The sequence below is a fragment of the Panthera tigris genome, chromosome D3 (genome assembly GCF_018350195.1).
Source record: "Panthera tigris isolate Pti1 chromosome D3, P.tigris_Pti1_mat1.1, whole genome shotgun sequence".
Classification (NCBI taxonomy): domain Eukaryota; kingdom Metazoa; phylum Chordata; class Mammalia; order Carnivora; family Felidae; genus Panthera; species Panthera tigris.
The window spans coordinates 19,559,336-19,582,713 of record NC_056671.1 but is presented as its reverse complement, the minus strand read 5'-3'; the positions used below and the strand labels follow the sequence as shown (position 1 = coordinate 19,582,713).

The 23,378-nt window shown below is 43.3% G+C and overlaps 1 protein-coding gene across 6 annotated transcripts in view; it reads left to right on the top strand.

Moving 5' to 3' along the window:
* The window catches only part of LOC102956227 (sodium/glucose cotransporter 1-like), a 57,246-nt gene extending 34,293 nt beyond the window's left edge, over window positions 1–22,953 (top strand). For 5 of the 6 annotated variants that reach the window (XM_042962433.1, XM_042962435.1, XM_007092298.2 and 2 more), the window contains 7 exons: window positions 224–359; window positions 2,836–2,943; window positions 4,421–4,571; window positions 14,697–14,865; window positions 17,271–17,486; window positions 19,799–19,898; window positions 22,208–22,953. In XM_042962433.1, the coding sequence (XP_042818367.1) occupies window positions 224–359; window positions 2,836–2,943; window positions 4,421–4,571; window positions 14,697–14,865; window positions 17,271–17,486; window positions 19,799–19,898; window positions 22,208–22,635 (1,308 nt within the window). In that variant the 3' untranslated portion in view covers window positions 22,636–22,953. The remainder of the gene's footprint in view (window positions 1–223; window positions 360–2,835; window positions 2,944–4,420; window positions 4,572–14,696; window positions 14,866–17,270; window positions 17,487–19,798; window positions 19,899–22,207) is intronic. The other variant, XM_042962436.1, reaches the window with a different exon arrangement.
* The last annotated feature ends 425 nt before the right edge of the window (window positions 22,954–23,378 follow it).

Sequence of the window (23,378 nt, the reverse complement as noted above, 5' to 3'; positions counted from 1 at the left end):
TGTGCACTGAGCAAAACATGCTATTGGTCACGTGCATCTCCTCTGGCCCTGCCTGCCCTGAAGATGCCTGGACGATTGGGGTGAGCAGCTTAGCAAGAACCCACCAGAGGGCACATCCTGCTGCTGCAGCAGGTCACAGTTATCCTGTCTGTGCCGTGGTAGCCCACACTTGATTCACTGATAGCTCCACCCCCCACCTCACCCATCTGTGTTTCCTTGGCAGATTTTTGTCCAGCGATGCCTGGCAGGGAAGAACATGTCTCATGTGAGAGGCGGCTGCGTCCTTTGTGGGTACCTGAAGCTGCTGCCCATGTTTAGCATAGTGATGCCGGGAATGATCAGCCGCATCTTGTTCCCGGGTAAATTCTTAATTCTGATGTGTTCACACTGATCTTCTGTTTTCTTAGAGATCTAGAGGACGTTTAGGGTCATCAGGCCTCCCACAGTATTGGGAGGTGTTGAGATGCCCCAGATTCCTTTCTAGGGAGCTAAGGGGTTCGGATTAGGGATGCTGCCGAACAGAAGTCTGGCAGAGACCATGGATGTAGGTGGCAAGAGAGAAATTCCGTGCGAAGAGTTCAGGCAGGGAAGAGCTGACCAATGCTCCATGCAGCCAGAGCCCAGTCTCTGCCAGGGCTTGGAGGCACAATCTGCAGGAAGGCTTACTTACTCCCCTTGCACTGATGCATCATCATGGCATGCACGCCTTTGTGCCAGGTGCTGTGCTGGGGATCTGAAAGATGCTATCACTGCTCACTTAGACCTTGAGGAAGGCTTGTCAGAGGGGGAGCTTTATGCAAACCCCCAAAGTGGGTCTGACTCAGGCCCACGTTCTTTCTACTAAATGCCATTAAAGCATCTCTGTTTCCCTTAATGAGCTATCATAATTCTGCCGCTGTCTTATTCCCATTTCAACCTTGTCTTACTAGCCGTACTGTCTCTCAAGGTACCAGGTTTGTTTATTCATTAAACCTTCATGGAGCACTTTCTCTGATAGGTGCAGCCACTATCGCAAAGCAGATGGCTTCCATGGGAATCTTCTGCTGCTGATCTTTGACAAGGCCAAACAGAATGTAAAACACTTTTTATTGCTAAGTAACAGGTGCAGGAGACATCTCTAAGCCTAATTCATCCTTCGTTCTGCCCCGAGGCATGCCTCTTTTTAATCCTAATTCCCTTCCAGTTTTAACAGAGAGAAAGGCCTTGTTTCAGCATTCCCAGATTTGGTCTTTGACTGTCAGGTGGCATTTGGGGGTCTCATGCCTCCTCATTGGTTAAGAAATATGCTGCTGTGCTCTTTAGGACTCCAGAATGTCCTGGGCTTTGTGGACCTGCCTCCCTAACCCACTCCACAGCAGAGACCACCCTGCTCACTAAAGAAGACTGGGAAGAGTCACATATATCTTGGACTCTAGAGAAGAAACTACTTAGGGAGAGGGAAAAAGAGCGGGGAATGGCCTCTCCTTCTAGCTGGAGTGGGTTTCGAGAACCCCAACTCTCTCCAGCCTTCTGACCAAGGGGTGAACAGAGTTGATGGGATGCACTGGTGGAGAGCCCTTGGGGTGAGAAGAGCCAGGAACCACCTGTTCCTAGTCCTCAGAAATGGCCAGATTCACATATCCATTTGCACATGCCAGGTGTATAAAGCCAGAAAGCCACTTATCATGGAAGCTTGGCACCTGTCCATGTTCCTGGAAGAATATGCTTTTCCAATAACCCAAGTGCTCTTGGCCCTAGATTCTGGGTCTCTCCCCTGGCCAGAGCTGGGGGCCAGACACTGCCAACTGCCAAGGTGTGGTTCTTGAAATCTGTTTTTCTGTTTAGGACACTGTATTATTTGGGGCCCTTGGTTGAACATGACATGCACCTTTTTAGCTCCTCTTTCTTCAGAGCTAGTGTCATCCTCGGGCCTTCTGTTGGCAAAGTGGTCACCAGCTGCAGCAGACCTCTATCCCACCAGCTCAACAATACCCACCAAGTGTTTCTTTTCCCTATAGTTCCAGCAAAAATCCTAGAGGAGTCTTAGTGAACTCACTTAGTGATAGGGACCAGTCTTGTAGCCAAGGGGAAGGAACTTCCAGAATGGCCAGGCCTGGCTCCTGGGCCCTTCCTATACCACCCCAAGTGTCACAGAGGTTCTGTTACCCGAAGCAGGAGGCAGGGAGAGTGGGAAGATGTAAATGGATGCAGCTGCCCCCTTGAGTTTCTAATCAAGCTTTAGTATTAGTCTTCCTCAAGATGTTTGGTAACCAGTGCTTAGGCTCGATAGCTGTCCCCAGTAAATAGCTTGCCCCATAAACTGGGGCAATATCCTGCTTCTTTGTCATAAAAGTTGATTTGTTGTTTTGGGTAACTTTATATCAGATTATAACTTTATATTCCTAATTTAAGCTCTTAAACAACATATCACATTCACTCCCTTTCCTTCCCTTTGTCCAAAATTCCTTCCCAAATACTCTGAAATAACACTCCTGTGAGGACTAAGCAAATAAGGTTATGAGTTGTTCACGCATTAGTATGTGGATGAATAATCTGTCACCTAGCAGTGGTCACTGAAAGGCATGTCGAGGCCATATGACATGCGTGGGGTCAAGCAGTGAATTGGTAGAAGCCCTGATTGATCTGGCTCCTAGGAGCCTAATTCCTAGCCCTTGCCTCTACCCCAAGCTCCTGAGGAGTGATCCTCCTGAGAAGGATCATGAATTGGAGCTGTCACCAGTAGACCAATCTGACATCCACATAGGATTCCTAATTTGCTTCCCTTTCCTTCAACTCAGATTCTAGAGCTCTAAGGCCAACATGTTGGTGTGACCTGACTGTTACCTCCCCTTGCAGATAAAGTGGCATGTGTTGTACCTTCAGTATGTGAGAGGTTCTGTGGCACCAGAACTGGTTGCAGCTCTATTGCCTACCCGGTGCTGGTGGTAGAGCTGCTTCCCGAAGGTAAGAGATGGGCCCTGCCATGGAAACCACATCATCTGTGTCCCCATTGGAACCTGTGCCCTCAGGCTTTAAGTGGATAGTTAGCAGTGTGAAAGCTGGGGGTGGCTTATCTACCAGGCAGCCCATCTTTCTGGGTGGAAATGTTGGCTGTGAAGTAGGGGGGACATTAGTGATGTAAATGGAGCTTTGCTTGCCCTGAGGGAAGGAGCCGGGCCTCCTTCTCCATCATCTCTCACACGCTCACACAAGGTATATACTCTCAGAGGCACAGCTAGCTCATGCCCACGATTTGCATTATTCACTTCCCCTGCTTAACTCAAGCTTTTACTCACTCATTCCGCTGGAGGGCTCCACTCTGTGCCAGGCATCGTCCTAAGCAATGAGAAGGCAGAGATGAGCAATACCTAGCCCTGATCTCAAAGAGCTTATGTCCACTGGGTGATCAGGGAGATGGACAGTTCACCAACAGTGAGATGGCTTTCACTGCAAATTAACAGTGAGTCTGTGTGTTCATCTCAACTACTTCCTCAAATCCCATGGAGATGGCCAAACATTTTTTAAATCCCATATTAGCTCTAAAGATCAGTAAGAGCTCTAGAGATCAAAGTTGAGCTATTTACATAAAATCCAATAGAGATGGAATCTGAGTGAGAGAAATACTGACCATTGCACAGTTCAGGAAGGAAGTTATCCAGGTTACGCAGCTGAGCCCATCCTAAAGCACCCAGGGCTTCAAGTGAGGGTCAACTGCAGGGCACCTGAAGGGAGGTAGATGCAAGGACACCAGTCTTTGCCTGGCCCAGTAGCCTACAGAATACACTGGGAACCTTGCTGCAGTGGGCCTCCAGCTCAGGCTCCAGTTAAGCCTCAGGCTCTCCCATCATAACGTAGAAATCATTCTGCAGAGTCAAGTCCCTGCAGTAGGATAGCCTTTCAGGTGAAAATATTAGATTGTTATGTTAATAGCTCACATTTTATGAGTGCTTGCTCTCTGTTAACCCATCTGCTTAACTTAATCTTAACAACAGCCCTGTGTGATAGGTACTTTTATGCCCACTTTAGAGATGAGGACACTGGGACACAAGGAGTCACATCCCTTGCCTCCAGTCTGAACCTTCTCTGAGCCACTGGCTTCTCATCTGTAAAAGTGAGGCAGCAGTGGAGTCCATCTCACAGGGCTGTAGGGAAGATGGTACAGGCTAATGCCCAAGGAAATATTCTGGCACAAAATAACCACCCAAGAGATATTAACTCTCATTATTATATAAAGACAGTGCAGGAAACTAGTAAGTTTCATCACAAAGCAAGGACAAATGTAATGCTTTAATCTATTTTAGATGGAATGCCACTCCAAATAAAATTTGAATGTTTTTTGTAGGAGAAAATGTAGTATATAGAAAAGTGCCTTAGGAGGCCTAAGGCATCTCCTGGCATGGCCAGAGAGCTGGAGGTCTAGGAAATGTCCCTTCTCTTCTAGGCATACGAGGCTTGATGCTGTCTGCACTATGGGCCTCTCTCATGTCCTCCCTGACTTCTATTTTCAACTGTGCCAGCACCCTGTTCACAATGGACATCTATACCCAGATTCGGCCTATGGCCACTGAAAAGGAGCTCATGGTAACAGGAAGGTGAAGGACTCCTCTAACCATGCTAGTTTCTGCTGTCAATGAAAACAATGCCCACCAGAAGTGATTATGTGAAAAATTAGGCTATCATACTGTATATAAGAATTATTTTGTTTAAATACAGTATGGTTGTACTTTTTTGCTGCAGTTTTGCAATGATGATGTATTGTTTTTAAAATCACAAAGAAACTTGTTTCCATTTGGGAAAAAATAATAATCACGATGATTAAAAAATGCTAGCATAGTTTAATGTACCCCCCCCCAAAGAGTCCTTGTGAGGAAATTTACAGAATTACCTCATTGTCTCATTTAGTCCTCATGACAACCTTTAAAGGTAAGTTTTACTGTTCTTATTCTCATCTTACCAATCAATGGGGGGAGAGTGGCTCAGAGAAGGAAATTGGTCTACCTGACATCACGCAGTAAGTAGGAGAACATGTCCATCTCAGGACCATGCTGTTAACCATGATGCCATACAGCACCATGCTAGGCATGGGGTGGGGGATGTATATGTGTAAAACATAGTTGCTGTCTTTACTCCATAGGGATTCTCTCTCTCTCTGTGCCTCAACTCATGTTTTCTCTCTCTCTTTCTCTCCCTCTCTCTCACTCAAAATAAATAAATAAACTTAAAAAAAGAAAAATAAATATCTGAAATTAAGAACTTGGATGGGTTAACGATTGGATATAGCAGATAATTAATGGATTGGCAATGGATCAATTGACAATATCAAAAATGAAACACATGCACAAAATGAAGATATACATGGAATGCAATCATAAGAATAATATATATGTCACTTGGAATCACAGAAAGAGAGGAATAGTTTGGGAAGAAGCAATTTTGAAAAGATAATGGCCAAGATTTTCCAAAACTGGTGGATCATTACCCAGAGGTTCAAGAAGTTCCACAATTAATTTAGTTAATACCCATCATCACGCATAGGTACATATTTTTTTGTGATGAGAATTTTAAAAATCTGCCATCCCAGCAACTTTTGAATATACAATACAGTGTTGTTAGCTATAATCCCCATGCTGGACATTGCATCCCAGAAGTTATTTTTCTTATAACTGGAAGCTCGTGCCTTTAACTTCCATTATCCATTTCTTCCATACCCTCTTCACCTCTGGCAGCCTCCAATCTGCTGTCTGTTTCTAGGAGTTTGGTGTTTTTAGATTCCACCTGTAAGTGAGATCATACGGTATTTGTCTTCCTCTGTCTGATTTATTTCACCTAGCATGATGCCCTTAAGGTCCATCCATGTTGTCACAAATGGCAGGATTTCTTTCCTTTTTTTGACTGAATAATATTCCATTGTGTATCCATATATTTTCTTTATCCAAACATCTGTCAGTGGACCTTTAGATTGTTTCCATGGCTTAGCTACTGTAAATAAAGCTGCAATGAACATGAGGGTACAGATATCTTTTCATAACAGTGATTTGGTTTCCTTCAAATATATACCCACAAGTAGTATTGCTATATTATATGGTAATTCAATTTTTAATTTTTGAGGAACCTCCATGTTGTTTTGCATAGTGGCTTCATCAGTTTGCATTCCAGCATACAGTATACAAGGGATCCTGTTCCTCTGCATCCTCATCAATACTTAGTATTTGTTATCTCTTGCATTTTTGAGAATAGCTATCCAGCAGGTATGAGATGATAGTTCACTGTGGTTTTGATATGCATGTCCCTGACGATTAGTGATGTTGAGCACATTTTCATGTACCTATGGGCCATTTGAATACCTTCTTTGGAAAAAATGTCTATTCAGGTCTTTTGCCCAGGTTTTTTTTTTTTTTTATTTGAGAGAGAGTGCAAGCAGGGGAGAGGGGCAGAGGGGGAGAGAGAGAGGGAGAGAGAGGGAGAGAGAGAATCTTCAGCAGGCTCCACACTCAATATGGAGCCTGACACAGGGCTCAATCCCATGACCCTAGGATCATGACCTGAGCCAAAATCGAGCTGGACACTCAACCAACTGAGCCACCTAGGCGCCCCTGCTCAGTTTTTAATTGGATTACTTGGAATATGTTATATTTTGTTTTGCTATTGAGTTGTATAAGTTCCTTATATATTTTGGATATTAACCCCTTATCAGATGTGTTGTTTGCAAATATTTTATCCCATTCTGTGGTTGCCTTTTCATTTTGTTGTTTCTTGTGTTATGCAGAAGCTTTTTAGCGTGACCTAGTTCTATTTGTTTATTTTTGCTTTTGTTCCTTGAGATTTTGGAGTCATATCCAAAAAACCATTGCTAAAACCCATATCAAGGAGCTTATTTCCTATCTTTTCTCCTGAGAGTTATAGTTTCAGGTCTCATATTTAAGTCTTTAATCCATTTTTAATTTTTTAATGTTTGTTTATTTTTGAGAGAGAGAGAGAGAGTACGAGTGGGGCAAGGGCAGAGAGAGAGGGAGACACAGAATCTGAAGCAGGCTCCAGCCTCTGAGCTGTCAGTACAGAGCCTGACACGGGGCTCAAACTCACAAATGGTGAGATCATGACCTGAGGCGAAGTCAGATGCTTAACTGACTGAGCCACCCAGGTGCCCCATCTTTAATCCATCTTGAGTTAATTTTTGTGAGTGGTATAAGATAGGGATCTAGTTTTATTTTTTTTGCATGTGAATATCCTATTTTCCCAGGACAAATTTATTGAAGAGACCACCTTCATTGAGTGTTCTTGGCTCCCTTGTCCAATATTAGTTGGCTGTATATGTATGGGTTTATTTCTGGACTCTCAATTCTGCTCTATTGGTTTATGCATCTCTTTGTATTCCAGTACCATACTATTTGGATTACTATAGCTTTGTAATATAGTTTGAAATCAAGAAGTGTGATTCCTCTAGCTTTGTTCTTCTTTCTCGGGATTGCTTTGGCTATTCAGGGTCTTTTGTCATTCCAAACAAATTTTAGGATTACTTTTTCTAGTTCTGTTAAAAAAAAAATGCCGTTAGAATCTTGATAAGGAGTGCACTGAATCCACAGATGGCTTTAAGTAGTATGGACATTTTATTAATATTAATTCATTTAGTCCATGAACACAAGATATCTTTCTGTTTATTTATGTCTTCTTCAATTTCTTTTATCAACATCTTAGAGTTTTCAGTGTAGAAATCTTTCACCTCCTTGTTTAAATTTATTCCTAAGTATTTTATTGTTTTTGATGCTATTGTAAATGGGATTGTCTTCTTTATTTCTTTTTCAGGTAACTCATTGTTAGTGTATAGAAACATTACTGATTTTGTACACTACTGTATGTTCATTTTGTATCCTGAGAACTCATTGAAAAGAGATATCTTTAAAATATGATTGAGGCAAGCCTAAAGAAAACATGGTAAAATACATACCATGCCAATATGAACATAGATGCAGAAATTTTAAGCAGAATATTTGCAGGTCCAGTAACATAGAAAAAGAAAAATAGACCATGACCATCTGGGGTTTATTCCAGGAATGCAAGAATAGTTTTTTTAATTCAAAAATCAATCAACGTACTTGACCACATTAACTGAAAACAGGAGAAAATAATACAATCATCACAACAGATGAAAATAATTTAGAATGTTTAATGCCTATTTATTTATTGTTTCATCTTAGAAAATTAGGAATTTAAAGGCACTTCTTTACTCTGGCTTTTAAATATATATGTATATTTTAATATACATATATATTAAAAAACCTATAGTATATATCATACTTTATGTTTACATCTGAAAATATTTTCCCCTGTGATTGGGAACTAGACACAAATGTCCACCACAACCACTTTTATTCAAAGTTTTGCTGGAGTTGTACTATCCTGCACAAAAAGGTAAGAAAAGGAAATAAATGGCATGGGGATAGAAATAAAATTATCATAAAAGACTTTATAGACAAACTGCTAAAATTTAAAAGTGAATTTAACAAGACTGGTACAAGATCAAAATATAAGAATTAATCATATTTTACACATTATCATTTGTAGTGTCATTAAACCATATCAAACACTTAGGAATAAATCTCACAAAAGTGAGAAAATTGCTGAAAATTACAAAGCATTGTTGAGAAAAATTAATGAGACTGAAGTATATAAAGGAATATACCATATCCAGGAATTAGAAGATTCAATATTGACACTATATTCCTTTCATATTATTCTACATATTCAAAGTAATCCTTGTCAAAATTGCAGATTTATTTGTGCATGTAAAAATTGGCAAACCAGTTCTAAAATTAAGACAGACATGTAAAGAGCAAAGAAAGCCAAAACCAAAAAAAAGGAGAAGAAGAAGAAAAGAAAGGCCAAAGCAATTCCTGAAAATGAACAAAGCTGGAGGATTTAAGTTAACAGATACCAGTATCTATTATGAAGTGATACTGATTAGACAATGTGATTTGGGTACAAATATTTGTATCAAATTTGATTTGTCTAAATCAATGGAATATAGTACAGACAGAATACAGAAGAAGGCCCACAGATACACAGTCACCTGATTTATGGCAAAGATTCCAGTATAATGCAGTAGAGAAATTGATGGGGAGAAGGATTTTCAATAAATGGTCCTGGGTGATTTGGCTATTCATGGAAAAAAGAATGCTGACTCTTACTTCACACCATACACAAAATCTATTTCAGATGTATATCTGACTGTGAACGGTAAAAAAATAATGCTTATAAGAAAAAAAAATGGTCAGCATGACACTCGATTGCTACTCACATTTGCATCAACTGTACCTTTATTAACATAGCTTAAACAAATTTTTGCATCATCTAGAATTGTGGTCACATCTCAGAATGCAAACTCCAGGGGTGCCGGGTGGCTCAGTCAGTTAAGTGTCTGACTTTGGCTCAGGTCATTGTCTTACAGTTTGTGAGTTTGAGCCCCATGTCAGGCTCTGTGCTGACAGCTCAGCTTGGAGCCTGAAGCCTGCTTTGGATTCTACATCTCCCTCTCTCTCTCTGCCCCTGCCCTGCTCTCTCTCTCTCTCTCAAAAATAAATAAAACATTGAAACAAAAAAGAATGCAAACTCCCAACATCTGATTTATAACTTTTAACTCATATTCTGTAATCTCCATACCTTTAAGGATTTGTGCCATCATCTATGCATTTTTTGACATGCTTTTAGGAGAAGCCATCTTGCCAGACTGCATTCATTACATCTGGTAATCAGTCTTGTCAAGCTAAATCACCCAAGTAGTGTATTTCAGTCCTGATCTTGGTGCAGGTTATTTGCCTAGCATGGTTTTTGCATTCCTGATATACTGGTAAGCAGGATGTTCAGAAGCATCTTTACTGGGATGGCTCTGAGCACCTCCCATAATTTCATTATCCGTTTAAAATCTGTAGGATCTTTAGCAATAATCCAACTCTCATTCTTGATATTGGTAATTTGTGGTGGGGGTTATCTTTCTTTTGATAAAATTTGCCTAAGGGATTTTCAATTTTAATAATCTTTCCAAAGAACCAACTTTTGGAATTGTTGATTCTTTTGGTTTTTGTGGGTTTTTTCCCCCAATTTCTGTTTTTCTTTTCTTTCTTTGTTTTTTTTTTAAATTTACTCTGAATTTACACTGCTCTTCTTTTTTATAGCTTCTTAAAGTAGAAATTCAGATCATTGCCTTAAAACCTTTCTTATTTTTTATTATTACCATTTAAAGCTATAAATTTCCCTCTAAGGCCTGCCTTAGCTGCATCCCACAAGTTTTGATAGGTTGTGTTTTCATTTTCATTCAGTCCAAAATATTTTCTAATTTCCTTGCGATTTTTTCCTTTGTTCATGGGTTATTTAGAAGTGTGCTGTTGGATGTCCAAGTAGTGGGCACTTTCCTATTTTATTGTTACTGATATCTAAGTTATTCTGCTGTGATCCAAGAATGTACTCTATATGACATTTTAATCTTTTGAAATGTGTTGACATTTCTGTATTCTTAATTTTTGTCTAGTTCTGTTATATATTGTATATATAATTTTATGTATATGATGTGTGTATGTTATATCTATACGTATATACATTCAGTATATTCTATAATGAGAGAAGGGTATTAAAATCTTCAATTGTGATTGTGTAGTTGTCATTTCTCCCTCACTGCAATTCTCTGAGTATTTTTGCTTTATACATATTGAAGTATTAGTATTAGGTGCTTACATATTTATGTTTGTTATGGTTTCCTGAGGAATTAATGCTTTCACCATTATGAAATGTAGCTTTTTGTCTCTAATAATACTCCTTGTCTTGAGGCTTACTTTGTTATTAATATAGCCCACACTGGCTTTCTTATGCTTAGTGTTTGTAATCTATTTTACTTTTAACCTTTAAATATATTTAAAGTGAGTGCCTTGTAAAGCAGATATAGTTGAACCTTGATTTTTATATCTAATCTGACAATCTCTGCCTTAAAAAAAATTTTTTTTATGTTTATTCAGTTTTGAAAGACAGAGAGAGACAGAGCACAAGCAGAGGTGGGGTGGAGAGAGAGGGAGACACAGAATCCAAAGCAAGCTCCAGGCTCTGAGCTGTCAGCACCAGAGCCCAGTGTGGGACTTGAACTCACAAACTGCAAGATCATGACCTGAGCCAAAGTCAAGACACTCAATCAACTGAGCCACCCAGGCACCCAAAGTCTCTGCCTTTTAATTTGAGAGTTAAGTCCATCTGCATTTAACATCATCATTAATATGATTAGAAATAGTTTTTAATTTCTTTTGGTTGTTCTAGGCATTACAATAGGCATTATTAATCTATCTTAGTCTATTTAGAGTTAATACTCTATCATTTTATGTCAAATGTAAGTACCCTACAACAGTATATGCCATTTTCTCCTTCCATCTTTTACATTATGCTTGTCATATATTTTATCTCTCTGTGCATTATAAACCCCATATATATGTGTGTATATAATTGCTATATAGTATAGTGATAGCAATATAATTTTTTGCTGTAAGCAGTCAGTTGCCTTTAAACTAAATTAAAATAGGGGCACCTGGGTGGCTCAGTTAGTTAAACGGCTGACTTCAGCTCAGGTCATGATCTCACAATCTGTGGGCTCAAGCCCCATGTCGGGCTTTGTGCTGACAGCTTGAAGCCTGGAGCCTATTTTGAATTCTGTGTCTCCCTCTCTCTGCCCCTCTTCCACTCACACTCTGTCTCTTTCTCTCAAAAATAAACATTAAAAAAATAAATAAACTAAATTAAAATAAGAAAAAATAAATATATAGCATTTTATATTTACCCATATATTTTACCTTTTTGGTGCTCATCATTACAACCTTAGGTTTAAGTTTCCATCTCTGTAATTTCCCTTCACCCTGAAGAATTTTCTTCAGCATGTCTCATAATGCAGGTCTGTTGGTGACAGATTCTCTCAGCTTTTGGTTATTGGAAAATGTTTTTGTTTTGTCTGTTTTTGAAAGATATTTTTGCTGGGTATATAATTCTGAATTGGCAGTACTTTGCTCGCCACTTTAAAGATGCTCTTTCATTCTCTTCTGACCTCTTATTTCTGATAAGAAGTCACCAAAACTCATAGTGCTGCTTTCTATTTATAATGTTTTTTATTCCCCCTGTGGCTTTCAAGATTTTCTCATTTTTGGTTTTGAGCAGTTTTGTTATGATATGCTTAAGGGTATGTGTGCATGTGTTTATATTTATCATGATTTGGTTTTGCTGAGCATATGAATATGTACATAAATGGTTTTCACCAAAGTGGAGAAATTTTTGATCATTGTTTCTTTGTCGATTTTTCTGTTTCATCTCTCCTCTTTATGACTTTGTTTACGCACATATTAGCCCTCTTGATATTGTCTCACAGATCACTGAGGTGTGTTTATTTTAAATTTTTTAAAAGTTTCCCTATGTTCTTCAGTTTAGATTTCTATCAGTCTGCCTCTGGGTTTATTGGCCCTTTCTTATACCATTTACAATTTGTTAAGGCCAACCAGTGAATTTTTCATGTCATATATTGAACTGGAATTTCAGTTCTAAAATTTTTATTTTGGTTCCTTTTTAAACTTTTTATAGTTTCCAGTTTTCTATTATGACTTCCCATCTATTCTCTCATAACCATCATTTCTTTTAAGTCCTTTAATGTAGCTATAATAGCTGCTTTGAAGTCTTTGCTGATTTTAATATCTGAGCCATCTTGGGGTCTGTTTCTATCAGTTGCCTTTTTTCTTGACTAAAGATCACATTTTCTTATTTCTTCCCATGCCTAGTAAATTTTATTGTATACTGAATGTTGTGAATAAATACATTATTGTAGAGACTCTGATCATGGTCTTCTAAAGTGTATTGGTTCAAGCATGTGGGTAAATTACTAGCTGATCACCTTAAACTTGCAGAGGTCTGTTTTTATACTTTATTAGGGTGGGTCTGTTTCAGTTTCACTCAGTCTTATGGCAAATTCTTAGTCTTGGGATTTAGTCTCTACTTCTATGGCATGGCCCTTCAGGAGTTTCAGTGAAAAGCCTAAGGTGGTTAGACAGGCCCTCTAACTCTATGAGATTCCAACTCCCAATTTCTGTCTCTCCCAGTGTAGGCAGCCACTGAAGTCTGCTCAACTCTTTCAACCTTCCAGCAGCCACTTGTTGATAGACTATTTGGAGATTCTCCCACACATGTATAGTTTGGGGATCAGCCAAGGATATAAGGGAAGTGTATGCACAGATTGGACCCCCTTGTTCAGTAGCTCCCTCCTTTCTAAAATTCCCCCATAGCATTTTCAACCACTCTGAATCCCCATCCTCTATCTTCTTTTTTTTTCTTTTTTTTTTAATTTTTTTTTAATGTTTATTTATTTTTGAGACAGAGAGAGACAGAGCATGAATGGGGGAGGGTCAGAGAGAGGGAGACACAGAATCTGAAGCAGGCTCCAGGCTCTGAGCTGTCAGCACAGAGCCCAACGCGGGACTCGAACTCACGGACCGTGAGATCATGACCTGAGCCGAAGTCAGACGCCCAACCGACTGAGCCACCCAGGCGCCCCCCCATCCTCTATCTTCTTATACCCCAACCTAGTAATAGTGAGGCTCTCTGCTAATTTCTAGCCACCCACACCATGCAAACTAGGAAGAGCCTTCAGAAGAAAAGCTGGGTAGTGTAGATAGCATCCACTATGGTTGTATTCTTTCAAGGATTAAATCCTTTCCCATTTCCGCCTGCTTTTTGGCTCCCTGAGTGTTGCAGTTTAATATTTGGCCCCCAACTTATCATTGTTACTGTGGGAGGATTAGTCTCATGCAAACTATCACATCATTACTTGGGTGGGAATTCACATCCTTGTGTCTTCTTTGATTATCAAGGAATTTGTCCTTCATATCTTATAGTCATTCACTCTAAATTATAATTTTTAAGCCCTTGTTGATACAGAACTAAGATTTATTCATCCTTGGGATGACATGTAATCTAGTGTAATTTTATATGTCAATACATATTTTACAATCTTTTACTTAGAAAAAATAATGGGGGTACCTGTGTGGCTTAGTCAGTTAAGCATCCAACTTTGGCTCAGGTCAGGAACTCGCGGTTCATGAGTTCTAGCCCCACGTCAGGCTCTGTGCTCACAGCTCGGAGCCTGGAGCCTGCTTCAGATTCATGTCTCCCTCTCTCTCTGTTCCCCCCCTGCTCACACTCTGTCTCTCTGTCTCTCTCAAAAATAAACATTTAAAAATTTTTAAGAAAAAATAATGAACATTTGGAGCCTCCACTCAGTTTCATAAAATTTTTAGCAAAATTTAAATAAGTTTCTGAACTTGTCAAAATCTTCAAAATTATGTGCTGTACTAATCTGTCTGAAATGTCTTATAGCATGCTATCCTCAAGAATTTGATATTTTCCATGTACTATAATGTAAGCATGACTGACCAAACACACCCTCCAAATGTGGTGAAAATCTATCCATGGTCTAGTAACAGGCAAATGGACAGTTTTATTTGTTCAGAAGTTAAATGATTTTTATCTGCAGCTTTATGGTTCTATCAGTATTTAGGTATGTAGCTGTCTCCTCTGTTCCACATTTATGAATGGGCATCTGAATTTAATCTAAGGAATAATTGAGCTAATAGTTTATGGTTTATAGATATTTTACTGGCGGGGGGAATAAAGCTCATCAAATTGCCATTGACTATTGGTATAATTTACAGGTTTTTTGTTATAATATTACTTGCTGTCACTATCCTCTGGGTCCCTATTATGGAAACAGAATACAGTGAACGACTATTTGAATACACACATGCAGTTATGAGCTACTTGACCCCGCCCATTGCTGCCATCTTCCTGCTTGCTGTATTTTGCAAGAGAGTCACTGAAAAGGTAGGTAGGTGTTGGCATGGCCACTGCAAGACAGCGTGTGAGGACTTGCCTTCACATCATAGTTGTCTTTGAAAGAGCTGCCCTAGAAGGGTTTCTTGTGCTTCAAGAGTTCACACCATTGCATCATTGCTTTCCAAGAGATTATTTCCTCCTGGGTAGACTTAGTCTGAGCTCCCTCATGCATTCAGGGAAAAGGTGAGCTCTAATTTGTTTTTCTTCCCTTTACAATGTAATCCACTTTTAACCATGACATAGATGATGCAGTGTGCATGCTCCTTCTTCACACATATCTGGTTGTAGGAAAATATAATTCTGTTGCCTCTGTACATGGATGCGTCATACTCAGTGATTTCAGGGTCACAGGGGGATGTACAGTCATGAGCTCCTTTCACCCTTCCTATAGTGAAGACCATATCTTCCATTCACACTTTAAACTAAATAAAGATTCCTACTAATGATTCAATCATTTTATCAATAAGACTTTGAAAGCATGGTTTGCTAGAATATTTTGTTTGTTATTTGAGTCATAACTTGTTTCCCCTAGCAGCACCGAGTAGCTGGGCCTTGCACAATTTCCTGAGCACAGTGTCTAAGGTGTCATGTGATCTGGCTTTTGCCTACCTCTTGGCCCTTGCCCTCTCCATGCACAGCCCCTGGGCCCCAGCTACTCCAATTGATTTGCAGTGCTGATTACCTAACTGTCCTATGCCTTCTCTGTTCTCCCTTCACTTGCATATACTGTTTGCTTTGCCAGGAATATCTTTTTACTCTTCCACATGGCTGGTGCTTCCTATAGGCCCATCTCAGGTGTCCAATCCTCTAGACCAACCTGCCAGAGCTCCTTGCTCTGCTCAGCTCACCAAGACTCAACTTAGCACCAAGAATGTGGGGGGCAGGGTGGCTGGACTCTGCAGATGCCAGAGCTGCTGCCCTCTGCTCTGCTGGCAAGGGCATGGGCAAGAGGGTCAGGCTGTCATGAGAATCTGCCTCCCAATGATGACACCAGCATTGAGGTATTGGAGCCTACTGCCAAAGAAAATTGGGAATCTGCTCAGGGGTTCCCCTGACACCCCTTGTCCAAGGTTACAAGCAATTGCAGGTACCCCTTTGACCTAGAGAGTTTCTCTAGGCCTTCTCCTCCACTCTGCTTCAGATGGCATGCTCATCTGGCTTCTGCTGTCCATCTGTTTCTAGATCTTCCCGTTCTGCACATCTCCTTCAATAAATTGTTCCTGTGGATCGTCCACCTGGCGTTTGGTTTTAGGCCTTTTTCCAAGATGTTTGCCCATGTACCATATCTTCTGTCTCCTCTGACATCCATCTCCATCTAAGTCAAGCTCCAGATACAGCTCTAGAGCCAAGATGAAGTCCTTACTCTTAAAGTGTGGACAGTCTGGCTGGAGGAGACAGATTATACCCAATAAGCAGATAAAGATTTCTGATAGTGATGCAGTATTGTTTAAAAGATAAAAAAAGGATAGTAGAGGGTGGCAAGGCAGGCACTAGAGGTAGGGGGGATACAAGGACCTTAGCCAATGGTAGGAGAAGACTTCTAAGAAAGTGACCTTGAATCTGAACCTTGAAGGATGAGCCAGAAATACCAAGATCTAGGGAGAGACCCAAGCAGAGGGAAGGGCAAGTGCAAAGGCCTGAGCCAAGAGCAAAACAGGCAGGTTAAACATGCAGGAGGAAGTTTGCATGCAGTGGCTAAAGTGGAATGACCAAGGGGAGAGTGGCAGAGCCAGGTGAAGTCAACTGATGGGTAGGGTGGAGATTTATTCTGATGGCAGGCCATGAGAAGCCACTGGAGAGTTTAAGCAGAGACAAGGCATTCTCTAATGCATGCTTTGAAGAGCTCACTCTTCTGTGAGGACAGTGGGCAGGCAGGGGCCAGGAAGGGAAGCCACCTATGTGAGAGAAGATGGCAGTTTCAGGATTAGGGCGGTAGCCATAGGGTGATGGGATTCCAGATATACTTTGGAGGCAGAGCCAACAGCATTTGCTGATAGGTTGGTGGTAGGGCAGGATGGAAATAAGGGGACCAGGGATGACTCCTGGGGTTTCAACCTGAGCAACCAGGGAGATGGAGGTGTCACCACAGCCTTTCGGACACATGATGTTTGAGATGCCTTTTTATGATCTTACTTAAAAGTGTTTCCAGTGTTTCTCAAGTTCTCTGATTGACCTAAGAGAAAGTGCAGGGGTCTCAGGTCTTGGTTCAGCCCAAGAAGGCAAGGCCTCCTCACTGGTGCTTACATTCTGCTTCCTTCCACAAGATTAATTTAAAGCCTTTGTTACGATGATGATTTTAATTTCAGAACTCAACTGGTGGGGAGGTGAGGCTGATGGTCTGTCTCACCACCCATCCCCTCCAGATGACTCTCTTGGGGCTCCTCCTTTGGCAGGGTGCCTTCTGGGGGCTGACCGGAGGACTTCTGATTGGCTTCTCTCGAATGTTGTCTGAGTTTGCCTACGGACCCTGGAGCTGTGGGGCAAACAGCAAGTGCCCCCTGATCATCTGTGGCATGCACTACCTCTACTTTGCTGTAATCCTCTTCATAGTCAGCCTTTTCACCATCCTGGGGATCTCCTTATTCACGGACCCAGTTCCCGATAAACATGTAAGTGCTGTCGTGAGGTTTTCTGGGATCAACCCTCAGTCCCAGAGTCCCCGTGAGCAGTAACTAGGCTCTGCTGGTTTGGGAGAGAGTGACTGAATTCCTGCATTCTTTTTGAAAAGAGGGAGGGCTAGGGACTGGGCTTGGGGGATGGGTCAGTAATAGGCAAAGAACAGAGAAAGGGCCCTGCTATAAAAACTAAACTAAAAGACTTTCCAACAATTCACCAATTAGATATTCACTTAGAATGAGAAGTTTGGCTTTTAAGATGCAAATTTTCCTTAGAAGTGTTAAGTTCACTAACCTCAGTGTGAATTAATGTAATCAGAGCAGTCCCAGCTTCCACCCATCCGCAGGGAATTAAGCCATCAGGAAGGGGGAGGGGACTGGAATACTGGAAGCCTTTGGTGGCTCATCTCAGGGCTGGGTGCCTCTCAGCCTTCTCCTGAGCTGCTGTTCCCATCTCCCAGGAAGTAGATATCAGTCGCCCCAATTGGAATACAGGAAGTCTGGGCCCAGAGAAATTAAGTCAAGAAATTAAGTCAAGAAATTAAGCCCAAGGTACCACAAATAGGTAAGTGGTAGGGTTGGGCCCCAACCTGGCTCCCCTACATCACCTCCATCAGCATGGCCAGTAGGCTTCGCAGGACAGGGACTTGGCCAAGCCAGAAAGCCCTACTGTATCTGAAGTTTAGGGAGGAGATCAGAAGGAAGATGAGTCTATGAGATCTACATGCCTGTTTTGCAGCTTTTCCTGGGTTCTGGGTTAAAGCCTTGAACTCAGAAGACTGCCTCAGGGTCTCCCCCTCAATCTTGGGTTTTCCCTCTGGCCATGCTTCCTGGTCAGTGGTTTCCAATTAATTCACTCCTCTCTTGTGCACAGAGCCCAGTTGGAAGAGGGCTAGAGCATATGGGGAGGACAACCAGGGGTGTGGGATGTGCACACCCGCTGCATCAGTGACAGCTGGGAGACTGCCCAGCTCCCAGCGCCTTGAGAATCCGGCGGTGGGTGGGGAACTTGATTTCCTGTTGCTCAGGGTCTTAATTGTCTAGATTGTGTTCTTTGCTGTTCTCTTCCTCTCAACTGTTTGGTTGTGCCCACTTCTCAAGCAGCCAAGTATTTGTTGATTGTTTACCACCTGCCTCCCAGTGTGCCAGGTGCTCTGGAGAACACAAAGCAGCTGCCAACAAGGGAGGGAGAAGTGAACAGGAGAACTGGAACTTATGGATCAGTGTCAGTGGGCCAGGCCCTCTTCTCACCGCCTACCAGAGGAGGCAGGACAACAGGGACAGCACATGAACCCAGGCTCTTCTAGTGCACCCAGCAACCTCTTCCAAAGGGGCTGATAGTGTCGTTGGGAAGGCAAATATACACATATGGCATCATCAGGAAGCAATTAGAGGCTAAACCCAGTCTCTGTTATTAATACAACAGAATTTTAGTTCCAACATTTTAGTCTGAGAGGTGGGGCTCAGGCAGGTCTTGGAGTGGGCTGGCCAGAGAGGGGCCAACCCAGCCTGTTCATATCCCTGCCATATGTTGGGGTAGGGATGCTGGGATTCAAATATAATGAGTCTGGTACAATAGATCAAAATCTATTCCAGGATAGGCTTGGTGGAAATGTTCGTTTAGTTGGCCCTTAAAAACAGCAACAACAACAATTGGCTGGATTTTGTTACTTCCCAAAGTTTCCATGTGTGTTTTCAGGACAAAAGCAAAGTCACAGAGCAGAAGGGAAGGGACACTTCCTTCTGCATCTGCAAATGCCTTATTGAGTCTGAGTAACTAAGCTCAGTGGGGGGCCAGGTAAACCAGGTAAAGCCTCTTCTGGGCTGGGTTAGTGCTCAACTCTGACAGGCAGGAGGGGCTCTTTGAAGGAAAGCAGCTCCCGGGTCTGCCCTGTCCACTCATCCAGTCAGAGGGCCTCCTCCTCCACCGGAAGAAGCAGACCAAGGTGACAGGCGGCTGCTCTCATCCTGAAGGGCACAGGTTCCTGGACTCTTAGAACTGGAAGGAGCTCTGAGCACTTTTTCTCCTACCCCTACTATATAGTTGAAGGACACTGAGCCCCAGACAGTTTGTGTCCCCTGTGCCAAAGCCATGCAACCACACAGTATCAGAGCCAGAATTGAAATCCAAGGTCCCCAAGTGCCATGCTTTCCCTACCCCATGTTCCTTCTGTCTCTTGTTGGAGTTGAACAACCAGGTCTCATCTCAGTCCATGGAGACCCTGGTGCCCAGCTTCTGGCTGTGCCTGGGTACAGTCTGTGTGACAGGGCCCTAGATGGTGACATGCCCCCCACTCTCTCCCCAGCTCCACCGGCTCTGTTGGAGTTTACGAAATAGTCAAGAGGAAAGGGTAGATCTGGATGCAGAAATACAAAGGAGGAGACCAGCACCCCAAGCACACCCAGGTGAGAAGGATCCAAACCCTGCAGGAGGTCCTGGTTGATAGTGTTTTGGGTGGATGTGGCCTGTACTGCCCCATGGTCCCTCCTCTCAGAAATGCTTTTCCAGGCAGAAGCCCCCTCTGGGGTGTCTGTTGAGGTTGAGATGTCTCTGGACATCTATGCAGAGGCTTCTGGGCTGGGGAGAGGCAGCAGACACAGTGAGCCACCTTTGGAAGGGAGGGGCAGGGGGAGGAGACAGGGATCTGGCCCAGGCAGAAGCAAGAGACACCCCAGGAGAAGCCATTGGAGGAGAGGCAAATACTGATGAGTGAAGAAAGATGAAGCCTTAGGACTGGCCACTGGATTTAGCCACATAGAGATGATGCCCTGCCTTAACAAGAGAAACCTGAGGGAGAAAAGGGAGAGAGGGCTCCGGGAAAAGAGGTCTGAGGACAGTTAGATTTCAGTCCCAGCAAGCAGAAGCAGAATGTTCCGGGGGTGGGGGGGACTCCAGAAGGCCCAGAGGAAGGTTTTCGGCAGATGGGGTCAGAAAAGGAGTGTTGGGGCCATGGGTGGGGGTGGGGGTAGGGGGTGACCTGAGCTTCTTGTGGCCCTGACGCAAACAGGGATAAAGGCCTAATGAGATTAGTCCTGAGTCTCAGGCAGAGAGTACCCAGGGAGGCTGTGAGTTTAGGGGAGGAGGCAGCCTTCTGGGGCCCCCCTCCACCACTGCTAGGGAAGTTCAGAGCCCAAAGAGGCCCCAGGCTCCCTCTTGTCATCTGCAGAGGAGGCCCTGGGGGCAGGTGCAGAGCAGAAGAGTGGTCTATCCTAAGCAAGGTTGTCCCACACACCTGGAGGATGTAGGACTCTCTGGGAATGTCTCTTCTCTTGGTGGGGGGAAACGGGCTTATTAGGTGCCAGGTGCTTGTTCTTGGTGCACCTCCCGTTCCTCTTCTTCCTCTCTCCATAGTCATGGGTGGATGATGATGATGATGATGATGATGATAATGACAGTGGCTAATATTTACTGCTCACTTGGGATGTGCCAGGTGGTGTGATAGGTGTGTGTGATAGGTACAATTATCATCCCCACTTAGAGATGGGGAAACTGAGGCACTGAAGAGTTAAGTAACTTGCCCCAGGTCCACAGATAATCAGGCAGAAATAGCACACCAATGTGAACATGGGCAAGTTTGACTCTAAAATGTGTGCTCTCGGCCACTGGCCATCCCACTGCCCATCATATAACCCTTGGGCCATCATCAAAATGATCAGTTGCCTTTTACATACAGTAGCCTCTTGGGCCTGGCAGCTGCATGACAATATGATAACATGGGTATTGAGAATGTGCCACTCAGGACTTCTCAGCACTGGCAGCAGAGATCTGTGTCCCTGGCTTTGAGGTCCTCCTGCTGCAGCAGCCCTCCCTGTGTGACAGAGGCTCCTCTGTCCCTGGCTGATGGGTTCTGTCATCCATGGTGCTACCTCAGCCTCGGGACACGGCTGGCATGGATGCTGCCCAACAGAATGAGACAGAGAACAGGTCGCAACGAACACTGTTGGGTGCACACTCGAACTGAGATATGCCCATCTGGTAATCAAGGAGGAAACTGTTTGCAGGCAGCCGCTGGACCCACATGGGTGTGCCGGAGCTAGCCGTGGTGCTGACCCGAGCCTGAACAGGCCAAAGGAGCAGCCAGCAGGAGCTGTACAGACAGACAGGGAGCAATTTTAAGTCCCAGAAAGGCATTCTGACTAATTTGAATGGAAAATTCCCTGTAAATCCTAGACTTCCCTCCTTTGCCTCCTGAAAAGCATCAGTGATTTCCCCTTCAAGTGCCCGGAGTAACTTATTTTGGGCCAGGCCGTGAGACTGATACCTGCCTGAGGAAAACATTCTCTGAGAGCTTGCCAAGGAGAACAGTGTCCAGAAATCAGGGGATTTCTTCCATCCTCTAGAGAGTAGCGACTGGGGAGGCAGATTCAGAGGAGCAGTCCTGTGCCCTAAACCTACCAAACTGTGTTCGGCCATGTGCCTAAGACAGAGAAGGGTAGGCACTCCAGGATCTGGGCCCTGTTGAAGGCTCTGCCAGAAGGCAAGCATGGCCCCAGGCAGTTCCCACCCCACTCCTGCCAAACTCCCAAAGCCCCTTATCCCACTCGCCCATGTCTCTGAGGATGGTGGTAGATGTTCCATAGCAGGGGCTGAGGACTGATCATATTGGAGAGAGTCTTTTGGTCTTTCTCTGGGACTGCTGAGATATGACACCATAGAAAGTCCTTCTTGTGTCCTGGCCTGTGATCCTGATCTTTGCCTGTTCCCTCTATTCCAGATGCATTTGAGGAGACCCAGGGCTGCTTCTGGAAAGCGTGGAATGCATTCTGTGGACTGGAGCCACAGCCTGGCCCCAAACTGGCCCCAGAAGAAGTAGCCAAGGAGAGGATGGAGTGTGGTACCATATCGGAAGGGACAGAGCATATATTGGAAGGGACAAAGTGCCAGGACAGGTCTGAAGGGACAAAGTGCTGTGGAACGTCTGAAGGGACAGAGCACAGTGCCACTTTGGAAGAGACAGAGTGCCATGATGTACATATAGGGACAGAGAGTGGTGACATATTAGAAGGGACAAACCACAGTGACATGTGGGAAGGGACAAAGTATGATGACATGTCAGAGATCCCCTTCAGGAGAGAAATTACCAATGCCAGTGGGTTCCTCTTGATATTGACCATAGTCCTGTTGCACATCTACTACTACTAAGGCAGCTGGGGCCCAGGGGTGTCTGGGAAGAGCAAGCAAACCACAGCCTCTTCCAGAGTCCCTCATCATCCAGTGGAGAAAGTGTTTCCTACCGGGAGACTCATGGATATGGGACCAAGGATTACACTAATGTAAACACTCCCTCAGTGTCACAAATCAAGTGCCACCAGCTGCAGGGCATGCATGCTGAGGGGACAGGGTGAAGTCCATTTGCGACTCCAGAGACTATGCAAATGAGAACATCTGTTCCTTTACAAAATGAGTCATTTTCTCCAAATGGCTCTACTGCATAAACACTGACTTTCACTTTAAATTTAATTTTGGCTTTTTATTTCTAGATATATTTGAGATTTTTGCTTGTGTTTACTTCACTGTAACCATTTCCTTCCTATGCCCAACCTCCATTTGCTTTGTTCTCTCCTCCTTTTAAAGGTATGCCCTGCTGGCAAAGATGCCATGTAATGTAAGCCTCACCCCCACGTGGGGGTTCCCACCTACAGGTGCTGTGCCCACTGCCAAAGACCTCACAGACCAGCTAAAGCCGAGGCTGCCCACGGGTGGGACTTTGGCTCCTGTCTGGACCACTGGTGGAGCTGAAGCAGTCTCTGTTCAGTGAAACAGTCCTCTCAACAACTCAGCATTGTCTGGCTAAAGCCATACCGCACCCCTGAAGGGCAGGTGGAAAGGAAAACTTCCTCCTTCTTGAGCTCTTCCCAGTCCTTCCCAGTCTACCTACAATTGGC